This window comes from Rhinopithecus bieti, unplaced genomic scaffold, assembly GCF_001698545.2.
Source record: "Rhinopithecus bieti isolate Rb0 unplaced genomic scaffold, ASM169854v2 scaffold_22039, whole genome shotgun sequence".
Lineage (NCBI taxonomy): Eukaryota > Metazoa > Chordata > Mammalia > Primates > Cercopithecidae > Rhinopithecus > Rhinopithecus bieti.
Window position 1 is genome coordinate 1,165,431 of NW_016810828.1, and position 12,435 is coordinate 1,177,865.

At 38.0% G+C, this 12,435-nt stretch overlaps 1 protein-coding gene across 1 annotated transcript in view; it reads left to right on the forward strand.

Moving 5' to 3' along the window:
• Nucleotides 1-10,987, forward strand: part of CLASP2 (cytoplasmic linker associated protein 2) — a 222,189-nt gene extending 211,202 nt beyond the window's left edge. The window contains 2 exon segments of the mRNA XM_017892934.1: nucleotides 6,200-6,316; nucleotides 9,231-10,987. Coding sequence (XP_017748423.1) covers nucleotides 6,200-6,316; nucleotides 9,231-9,317 — 204 coding nt within the window. The 3' untranslated portion in view covers nucleotides 9,318-10,987.
• Nucleotides 10,988-12,435: the final 1,448 nt, after the last annotated feature.

Here is a 12,435-nt window from a genome sequence, read left to right on the forward strand (position 1 = left end):
ATATATATATATATGCGCACGCGCGCACACACACACACACACACACACACACACACATGTATATATATTTGGCCTCATTGAAGCGATGGATATATGAAGTGATTTTCAGTAGCCACCAACATCATTAGGTAAAAAGATGATGGGGCAGGGTATATAATGGAGGAGTTAGACTAACAACATCTGAACCTACTGATCAATCTTAACATCACTGAAGGTGGGACAACTAGACAAAAAGTTTTCTTGCTTGGCTTGATGGCTCACGCCTGTAAACCCAACACTTTGGGAGGCTAAGGCAGGAGGATTGCTTAATCCCAGGAGTTGGAGACCAGCCTAAGCAACATAATAAGAAACTATCGCTACAAAAAATTTTTTTAAATTAGCCAGGCATGGTGGCATGTGCCTGTAGTCCCAGCTACTTGGGGGGCTGAAGTGGAAGGATAACTTGAGCTCAGGAGGTGGAGACTACAGTGAGCTGTGACCATACCACTGCACTTCATTCAGCCTAAGTGACAGCAAGACACCGTCTCCAAAAAATAAAAATAAAAAGTTTTCTTTTCTGAAGCAATTGAACCTAAATCTAATCAAGTCTTCAGTTTAACTGTCAGTTTAAAGGAAATTCAGAGAACAGAGTGTGTTAAATTGTACCTTAAGGGTATATTCAGTCAAATTCAGAATGTAGGAAATTCTGTGAGGAAAACTGCCAAATTCCTTTAGTAAAGAAATGGCACAAAGAAAGAGGAAGAGGAGGTTATCAACTGTTAAAGATTTAAAGAGTCTCAAGAATCTAATCAACTTGGCCAGGCATGGTGGCTCACCCCTGTAATCCCAGCTACTCAGGAGGCTGAGGCAGGAGAATCACTTGAACCTGGGAAGCGGAGGTTGCAATGAGCCGAGATCGCTCCATTGCACTCCTGCCTGGGCAACAAGAGTGAAACTCCATCTCAAAAAAAAAAAAAAGAATCTAATCAACTTGAAAAAGAAGAACAAAATTGGAGTACTCACACTCCCAATTTTAAAACGTATTACAAAGCTATGATAGTAAAGACAACATGGTACCGTCGTAAAGGTAGACTTATAGATCAATGAAATAGAATCCAAAAATAACCCTCACATTTATAGGCAATTGATTATCACAGTGTTTTGTGGAGAAGAAGGGTATTTTTAATAAATGTGATACTAGGACAGCTGGGTTTCCACATGAAAAACAATGAAGATGAACCCCTACCTCACACCATATACAGAAATTAACTTGAGGAATGATGCACAGAAAATGGCAGACAGAGTAGGAAGCTCCAAGAATTGATCTCAAAAAAAAAAAAAGAATTTGCTCTGAAATAAAATTTGTCACCCAGGCTGGAGTGCAGTGGCACAATCTCAGCTCACTGAAACCTCTGCTTCCCAGGTTCAAGTGATTCTCCTGCCTCAGCCTCCCAAGTATCTGGCTGGGACGACAGATGCCTGCCACCGTGCCTGGCTAATTTGTGTAGTTTTTAGTAGAGACAAGGTTTCACCATCTTGGCCAGGCTGGTCTTGAACTCCTGACCTCATGTTCCACCCTCCTCAGCCTCCCAAAGTGCTGGCATTACAGGCATGAGCCACTGCACCCAGCCTATTTCAAAGCAAATTCTAAGTATCATGTCATATTAAATACTTCATGAATTTTACACTTTCAGGACCTAGGATAACGTTTTTAAAATTACTTTCTGGCTTAATACTTCCAGAACATAGTATAATGTTTTAAGATTAATTTCTGGCTTAATTTCCTGTTTGTTTTAGGTGGTGAGTTGCCTGGATAATGTTTTTAATTTTTTGTAGAGACAGTTTCTTATTATGTTGCTTAGGCTGTTCTCCAACTCCTGGGCTTAAGCGTTCCTCCTGCCTCCACTTCACAAAGTGTTGGGATTACAGGCATGAGCCACCAAACCAAACAAGAAAACTTTTTTAGGTGGCATCTCATTGAATGACACATCATGTCTAGTTGTCCCGCCTTTAGTGATGTTAAGATTGATCAGTAGCTTCAGATGTTATTAGTCTAACCCCTCCATTACATACCTTGCCCCATCATCTTTTCACCTAATGATTTCAGCAGCTGCTGAAAATCACTTCATATATTATTGTAGAATGATTCTGTTCATTTTGGCCAGCTCAGTGGTTGCTTAAGTAGAGGGGTCAATTCTTGGAGCTTCCTACTCTGTCTGCCATTTTCTGTGCATCACTCCTTGAGTTAATTTTTGTATATGGTGTGAGGTAGGGTTTCAACTTCATTATTTTTCATGTACTGAAAATACTTTTTTACTTTCAGTAAGAAACTTACTTAACTGCATACCATCCGCCATGCTCAGTAGCCTTGGTGATGGTGGCCCATATTTGTGATGTAGCTTGCTGGTGCCAGGAGGGACGTGGACCTTGTTCTCAAAAAATTGTGGTTATGTTCTTGTTGTTGCTGTTGTTGTTTTTATCTCTGGCATTCCCTGAGAGGCTGGCACAGAGATTAGCCTTTGTTTCATCTCCCATCAGGCTTAAGTGGCTTCCTACGTGGCATCTATTGAAAAGATTTAAAAAACATACTACCCATAGCCACCTGAGGCAAAGGAGAGCAGACAAGACAAGCAGCAAACAAAAGCTTGGGAAGGAGGAAGCTGAGGAAGAAGATAATTGGTGAAATAAGGGTTTTGCTGGGCTACCACGTGTACTGAGGAATCCACCAAAAGTATGCTCACAAAAGACCTTAGAGCAGGGGTCCCTAACCCCCAGGCCATGGACTGGTACTGGTCCGTGGCCTGTTAGGAACTGGGCAACACAGCAGGAGGTGGGCAGTGGGCAAGCGAGCATTACCACCTGAGCTTCGCCTCCTGTTAGATCAGCAGTGACATTAGATTCTTACAGAAGCACAAAGCCTATTGTGAACTGCACATATGAGGGATCTAGGTTCCATGCTTCTTATGAGAATCTAATGCCTGATCATCTGAGGTGGAACAGTTTCATCCCGAAACCATCCCCCCATCACCCTGCCCCATCCATGGAAAAATTGCCTTCCACGAAGCCAGTCCCTCATGCCAAAAAGGTTGGGGACCACTGGCTCAGAGGACCCTAGGGTTGGACCTCTAGATGTTCTTTGGGCTCCATGCAAGTAGGAGTTGGGCTAACACAGAATTGTAAGCAGCCTAGCTCACTGAATGATTACCCAGCTCAGAGTCAACCTGCAAAGACTGGGAGAGTGTGTCTTGTTTTGTTTTGACTCCAGGCATTTAAGGAAATCTCTGTCAGGTCATTGACTGACCGCTGTGGTAACAAAGAGACTTCAGTGACCACGTACCATAAACAAAATTTACTCAGACAAATCAGTGATCTAAATATAGCAACTAAAACTATAAAACTCGTAGAAGAAAACATGGCGATAAATCTCTATGACCTTAGATTTAAGGTCATCCTCTGGCACTGGATTATTAGATATGACACCGAAAGCATCAATGATAAATAAAAAATAGATTAATTGAACTTCATCAAAATTAATAACTTCTGTTCATCTCAGGACCTAATCAAAAAACTGAAAAGACAACCTATAGAATGGGAGAATATTTTTGCAAATTATATATCTGATAACAGTCTACTATCCAGAATATATATAAAGAACTCTTATAACTCAACAACAAACAGATGAATAACTTTTAAATGGGCAAAGGACTTGAATAGGTATTTCTTCAAAGAAGATGTACAAATGGCCAGCAAATACATGAAAAGATGCTTGGTGTCATTAGTGATTAGGGAAATGCACATGAAAACCACAATAAGATACCACTTCATACCCACTGGGATGGTTGTGATCAAAAGAACAAAAATAACAGATTTTGATGAGGATTTACAAAAATTGGAACCTTTATACATTGCTTGCATAAATATAAATTGGTGGTACAGCTGCTGTGGAACACAGTTTGGCAGTTCCTCAAAAAGTTAATATAAAGGCCGCGCACAGTGGTTTACGCCTGTGATCCCAGCACTTTGGGAGTCCAAAGTGGGTGAATCACTTGAGTTCGAGAATTCAAAAGCAGCCTGGCCAATGTGATGCAACCCCATCTCTACCAAAAATACAAAAAGTAGCCAGGCGTGGTGGCGGGTGCATGTAGTCGCAGCTATGTGGCAGGCGGAGGCAGGAGAATTGCTTGAACCCTGGAGGTGGAGGTTGCAGTGAGCTGAGATCACATACTGCACTCCAGCCTAGGCAACAGAGCAAGACTCCATCTCAAGAAAAAAAGAAGGGAAAAAGATAAAGTTAACACAAAATTGTCATATAACCCACCAATTCTATTCCCGGGTGTATACCCAAAAGAAGTCAAAGCAAGTATTTAAATAGTTGTACATGTGAATGTTCATAGCAGCACTATTCACAGTAGCCAAAAAGTGAGAACAACCCAAATATCCATTAACTAATAAATGGATAAACAATGTGATATATCATACAATGGAATATTATCCAATCATAAATACTACATTCCTGTTCCACTCCTTGCCCATAATACCTCATTCTGCCATGTGATTCCCTAACTGGTCTGGGAAGGGACAGTGTGTTTCTTTTTGGACACTGAACATTATCCACCTGGCCTGTTCTTGTCACATACCAGGCACTTAAATATTTAAACATTGAATGCCATACTGTTTGCCATGTTATTTGTAATAGGAAAAATGTAGCAGGAAGGAGGTTATTGGGGAGGAAGATTTACACTTAAAATACTCTAGAATTATTAAATTAGGAAGCGTACTAAATGAATGCCTCATATCATTATTATAAAGACCATATAGAAAAATTACATTATAATTACAGTTATATTAAAATGATGCGGGGAAATAAAATTAACATAGTTTGACTGCATGACTTAGGAATAATATACTTCTTTTAGCTAGGTATCTATTGATATTTTAATGCTTCTGCAGTTGTTTTAGAAAGATAAAATGATTAGGATTTTAGTGGAGATGAACTCTGTTTTTCCTCTGAGTAAAATGTGCATATTGATTCAGATAATTGATTCAAAAATACTTCATGGATAAGATTGCTGTAGACTATTGAAATAAAGTAGGCCGGGCACAGTGGCTCATGCCTGTAATTCCAGCACTCTGGGGAGCCGAGGCAGGTGGATCACAAGGTCAGGAGATCAAGACCATCCTGGCTAACACGGTGAAACCCCATCTCTACTAAAAATATAAAAAATTAGCCGGGCGTGGTGGTGAGCACCTATAGTCCCAGCTACTCGGGAGGCTGAGGCAGGAGAATGACGTGAACCCAGGAGGCGGAGCTTGCACTGAGCCGAGATGGCACCACTGCACTCCAGCCTGGCAGACAGTGAGACTCTGTCTCAAAAAAAAAAAAAAGAAATAGAGTAAGTAGTGTGATCAAAAGCATAAGTAGAGGAGATGGACAGAGAAAGGGAAGATGTTGGTCAAAAGGTACAGAGTTTCAGTTAAAGAGTATTAGGTTCTAGCTATCTATTGCACAGCACAGTAACTAGTTAATAATGTATATTTCAAAATAGCAATTATAAAAGAAAATGGATTTTAAGTGTTATCACGGAGAGATGATAAGTATCTGAGGTGATAGATATGTTGATTAGCCTGATTTAGTCATTCCACAGTGTACATGTATTGAAACATCACATTATATCCCATAAATGTATACAATTATTATTTATCAATTAGAAATAAGATAATTTTTTAAATAAAATGAAGTTATTAAAGGCACAATAAAAGCAGAGGGGAATAGTTTACATAGACTGGATTTATTAGAGGAAGTAATTGCAGGGATGGTACAGATGTAAAACTTAATTAGACCTAGATTATAGGATTACCTTGAGCTACCAAACCAACGAGTTTAGATTTTATTGGATAGTGAGGTGTGCTGACTGCCTTAAAACCTAATGCTTTAGAAAAGTTAGTCTGGAGACTTTTTTCAGGGTGAAATGTCAAGGGAGCAGCCTCAGAGTCAGAGAAGTACAGCTTTCCAGACTAAGTAAGAACCTGATAGAGAGGGCTAACAGAGTGAGGGCACAGTAGGAGAAGTGAAGGGAGAGGTTAAAAAGTTAACTTCAGTCTGCACTTTTCTCTCCTCAGTGTGCTCGAGATTTTATCTTTCAGTTCCATCTTCTGTCCCTGTTAAAAAGGTAGTTTTCTCAGATCCCCTGGAGTACTAACAGTGTACTTCTCTCCGTAGGGTTATGATAATTCGGAGAGCAGTGTTCGGAAAGCTTGTGTCTTCTGCCTGGTGGCTGTTCATGCGGTAATTGGTGATGAACTAAAACCACATCTCAGTCAACTTACTGGCAGTAAAGTAAGTAGTGCTGCTGTGTTTTAAAGATGGTGGCCATAGTGCATCCTTCAAAATTTAGTTATATGTCTGTAACGGTAAGCTTTTTATTTGGCATTTAATAAGTCAGACTTTGAGCATCCAACTTGCCCTTTTTATATCTATTTTGTATTTTATCTTTTTCTACTCTAACATTTGTTAGATTCACTCAGGTGAAGTCAGCAGTTTGTTGGGGTGGTTGGTAGGTTTCTGTGAGAGAAAACGCCTTCAGCTTCTAGTTATTTTTAATAGTCAGCTGACTTCTTACAAAATCCCAGACCCAAATCTTTACCCCTAAGCACTGTTTTATTAAGAATAAATAGACTGTTATGGTTATATATTCATGGATTACTGTATATCTCTCAAAATATAGAATACTTGCACATTTTAAAATTTTTCCCTTAAGAACTATGATAATCAAATATTTGTTCTCCTTCTCTTTCTATTATCCAAATTAATGTGCAACTTTAACTTGGTATGTTAAGTTTTCTGATTCATTGTTCAGGCTTAAAAAATGAGTAAGTCTTGCCTTCCTCATTTGATTGCTACTACCAGAACTTTGAAATTCACTCTACTAAGGTGGCCAAACAGTGGTTCATACCCATAATCCCATCACTTTGGAAGACCGAGACGGGAAGATCACTTGAGACCAGGAATTTGAGACCAGCCTGGGCAACAAATTGAGAAGACCCTCTCTCTAACAATAAAAATAATAATAATTGTTTTGAATTAGAAGTTTGTTCTCAAGGGTGAAGATAACTTATGATTGTTGAATCATGGCTTATGATCCATTTAGCAGAAAGCACTCACTGTCACTTGAAGAATTTCTCAAACCCTAAGGATTGTTTTACTGTGGTCAAATTTATTTTTTAATAGCAAAAAAGCAGAATATACGTATAATGGAAAATGAGCCTAGATACATTAAGTATCTATATCAGTTATAGATAAACAATAATTCTTAACTCTGGGTTACAAACCACTTTGAGACTTAGGTAAAATCTCATCTCAAGAAAAATGCATTCAGATAAAACCATGAGACAAAGTTTTAAAAAAAAATAGAAAAGTGCATAATGGAAACAGTTACGTGTTGTTTCAGAGGGTTCTGTGATCCCCTGAATCCCATGGCTACCAGGTTAAAAACTCTTGGATCAATGAGTTAATGTTTAAAAAGCAAACCTTCTAAAACAATTAAAATTCATCACTTTTATCAGAACAGTAGGTAGCCAGTAATAATGTTACATATGAAGACAGTAGGTAGGTGGAAAAAATATTTTGAAATAACATTAGATGAAACAAGTAGGCCAGATGTGGCTCCCACAGCACTTGGGAGGCCAAGGTGGGAGGATCACTTGACCTCAGGAGTTCGAGACCATCCTGGTCAATATAGGAAGACCCTGTCTCTACAAAAAAAAAAAAAAAAAATTAGCCAAGCACAGTTGCACGTGTCTGTGGTCCCAGCTACTTGGGAGGCTGAGGTAAGAGGATTGCCTGAGCCCAGGAGGTTGAGGCTGCAACAAGCTGTGATCACACCACTGCACTCCAGCCTAGGCAACAGAGCAAGACCCCGTCTCAAAAAAAAAAAAGTAGAACACAGAATTGTATGTGTATTGATTACAAACTTCATAAAATCATGATCTCATACAAAAACTCCAAAAAGACACAGAGATACTAGAAACATTCTTGGTAGAATGGCAGTGGCTTCATGGTCTAATATCTTAGGTCCTGTAACCCAAATACCTGAATTCCTATTTTTGCCTACTTCTTACCCACCCCTGTGACCTTAGTCTGTAACTTAACCATTCTATATTGTGGTTTCCTTATCTATAAAATAGGAAGATAAAGAGATAACGTAAAACATATTGTGTAACACCTAGCACTCAATTGTTTGTTATTGCTTTAATGGTGACTTCTGAGTTTCCTTTAATGTTATATTAGTCTGTTTTCATGCTGCTATAAAGAACTGCCCTAGGCCAGGTGCGATGGCTCACACCTGTAATCCCAGCACTTTGAGATGCCAAGGCGGGTGGATCACAAGGTCAGGAGATTAAGACCGTCCTGGCTAACACTGTGAAACCCCGTCTCTACTAAAAATAGAAAAAAATTAGCCACGCATGGTGATGGGTGCCTGTAGTCCCAGCTACTTGGGAGGCTGAGGCAGGAGAATGGTGTGAACCCGGGAGGCGGAGCTTGCAGTGAACCGAGATTGCGCCACTACACTCCAGCCTGGGTGACACAGTGAGACTCTGTCTCAAAAAAAAAAAAAGAACTGCCCTAGACTGGGTAATTTATAAAGAGGTTTAATTGACTCACAGTTCCTCATGGCTGGAGAGGTGTCAGGAAACTTACAATCATGGCAGAAGGGTAAGCATACATGTCCTTCTTCACATGATAGCAGGAAGGAGAAGAATGAGAGAACTGCAGAGCGAAGCAGGGAAAAGCCCCTCACAAAACCATTAGATTTCATGAGAATTCACGATCACGAGAGCAGCACAGGGGAACCGCCCCATGATTCAGTCACCTCCCACAAAGTCCCTCCCCAACACATGGGATTACAATTCAGATTACAATTCAAGATAAGATTTGAGTGGGAACACAGAGCCAAACCATATCAAAAGTTTTATATGTGATCCCTACAATATATTTTGAAAAGACATAAAATACTCTTGTCATGAACAACTTTCAAGACTTAAAAACTTTTTTGATATTTTATATATTTTTTTAGATGTGCTAGCCAAAAAAACAATTTGTTATTCTTAATTATCAACAATAGCTTGGACGTTATAATAACCCCCAGCCTAAAATCTATCAGAGCTCACATATATGTATATAATATTTTAATGAGTATCTTATAATTTGGAGCAGCTTGCTCAAATGACATTTATTTGGCTTGAATCTGCAGATGAAGCTACTGAATCTTTACATCAAACGTGCACAAACGGGTTCTGGAGGAGCTGATCCCACTACTGATGTTTCTGGACAAAGTTAGTGAAGCTCATCACAGCGAACCAGGTCTCTCAAAAGAAAGGACAGATAGACCACCCTCATCAATGAAAGGAAATTCTCAAACACATCTTTTGGAACTTACTATTGTTTCCCAGTTTTAGTTTTTTGTTTTGTTTCGTTTTGTATTTTCTGTAACAGAGGACTATCCTCAGTCTGCATGTAACTTTTATGATAGTTATTCCAAATTCAAGAAGAAGCAGTATTAACATCAATTGATCGATACAAAGTAATTTTTAATCTAATTCATCATTTCACATGTTTGTACTTTGTCTTCCCATTAACCTTTGCCAGTGTTATGATTGTATAAATTTTTTTAAATGCTGGTTAAACAGGAATGCTTAAAGCTTTAAAAGTTTAACAGTCTAAAACATTTTTGCTTTTATTCAACTGCAGAATAATATTTTTATTGCTACTTTGAGTTTTGTTCCGTATCATGTCCTATGCTAGAAATATTTAAATGATGTGAAACAAAGCAGGACTAATTTGAACTACCGCTGGACTCTGTTTGTGTGATGGTGATACATGTCATTAGTTGCAACTTCTTTGGGGTGATCTATAGTTTGAAAACTAAAACCTCAAAGACAGATGTTACAGAATCAGCCAGTTCTATAAAACTGATATCGTCTGTTGGTTATTGATCTTGCCATCTTTATTTAAAACCATGTCCCTTCTATGATCCCTTAAGAAAGCTGCACCAAATCATCTGCCTGTTTTTTCTTGATACTTACTGAAATAGAAGGTTTTATTGCAGGGTTTTGTTGTTGTTGTTGTTTTTTTGGTTTGTTTATATCTTTGTTGTGAATGATGCTTTTTTTGTATTTATTAATATCAAATTCACTTATGAATAAACTTGATAATGGAAACAGACAAAAAAAATCAAGTGCGTGTGTGTCCTTGACCGTCTTCTGTTTCTCACGTAATAAACAAACTAATTATCGAGACATGGGAGTGACCAGCACCTTTTATTTAAATGGTGGAACCTGGTTTCCTTTTACCATGAAATTGTCTTACTTGAAAATACTGATCCTGATGAGAGAGAAGATGGTGCCAAGGCTATCTTTGTATAACGGGCTCAAATTCTCTACCTCTTCAGGGCTAATACTTTTAACTGAGCTGCTGCCTATAGTGTCTTTTGGAAGACTACTTAAAAGGTGATTTTCTGTTACTTTTTAACAAATTTTTTTAATCACCTTTTGCTACACCCATTCTTTTCATGTGCAGCTGACTTTCAAAAATTACCAGTTTTGGTGAAAGGCCAAATTAGATAATTTGGAACCAGGATACTAATGATTTCTCATCTTGACTTTTTTTTAAAATCCTAATATAAAGTGAATTTGATTGAAAAGGCAAATAGCTATTAGGGAAGCAATTTGCTATTGTTACAGAGTTATCTGTACTTTGTTTAACTGAAAAAAATGTAGAAATGTATGTAAAGAATTTAAGACAGGAGTACTGAATGGATGATTTGTCATAGGCTTTCCCCTTCCTTTGTTTCTGTTCTAGCAGCAGGAGAAGTTTCTCTATATCCTCTCCCTCTACCTGTAACAATTTTGTTTTCTACTGTTAATTACATTGTGTATTTATAGTTCTATGCTTACTGTTGTGCATATACTGGCAATAAAACTGTACATAACATTACTTGAAAAAGTTAAAGTATATCAGTTTTTCTGTCTCACTGTGTAAGAAGTCACTCAGTTTTAACTTTAGAAGGTCTTGTATCAGTGGTGGTCTCTTGAATTTTCTAAGTTCATCTGAGGAGAAAAGATTTTTCAGGTGTAGCAACTACAATCAAAGGTATATAGCTACATATGCATGTATAACAACTTATCTGTAAGAAGAAAATGCATTTTAAACATTGAGCTCTTCTCAGCAGCATTTTATAACCTTTGGATATGTTTGTAATCATTTCAAATCAAAATATTGATTTAATTTTGACCTCTGGTTTAAGATACTGCTTTAACTACTGCTGACAACTAAGTAGAGTGACTGAAGCTGAATAGTAACTCTAACTGGAAAATTAGATCAAGCACCTGGCATCTAATGGTAGACAGGCACTCAAGAAATGAATTAGCTACACAACAGTAAAGTGTGCTTTAATGTGTCCAAATGAAAGCTCATGGATACAAACATGAAAAAATTGTGTTTACAATTCTATAATCTCAGTTGATAAGACTGTAAGAAAGTTACTGATTTTTTAAATCACTATATACAATACACCCTTAATTTGTTCATTCCAGAAACATATTTAGATGTCAGCTACTTAAAAATGGTCATGAAAAGCTACTGTTTAAATTTTTCCTCCTGCTATTCTCTCCCAAATTAATTACTAGTGTTGTTCATTTACTGCACTGCTGAGAACTAATTAAAATTATATATTCCAGATTGTAAAACATGTTTATTTCTTCTGGGTTTCAAAATCTAATACACTTCTGACATTTTCAAGTAACAGGTGGTTTGAACCTGATGCTTCAATTTTGCAGTTAATCTGCTGTGTTCCTTCATATTTTATTCTTACCAAACTTTAAGTCAAAATTACTTTTATCAAGTTATGCCTTACAGTAAAAGACTGGAATCTTACTGATAACATCATTGATAAGGCCAGGTCTATTTATTAATTCAAATGTAGTTTATAATTGCTCAATTAGAATAGCATTTACAGTAAATAGAAATAATTAGCATATTACTCCATAATACATAAGGATTTTTAAACCTAATTTTTTATATCTTTGCTTCTGGTATTAGTTCATTTTATTGCAATTAGTAGTTTTGCAGCTATATAAAAGGTTTGGAATTCCATTGTAAAAAAAAAAAAAAAGGCTGTGTGTGGTGGCTCACGCCTATAATCCCAGCACTTTGGGAGGCCGAGGTGGACAGATCATGAGGTCAGGAGATCGAGACCATCCTGGCTAACACGGTGAAAACCCGTCTCTACTAAAAATACAAAAAAATTAGCTGGGCATGGTGATGGGCGCCTGAGTCCCAGCTACTCGGAAGGCTGAGGCAGGAGAATGGCTTGACCCCGGAAGGCAGAGCTTGCAGTGAGCCGAGATCATGCCACTGTACTCCAGCCTAGGGGACAGAGCAAGACTCCGTCTCAAAAA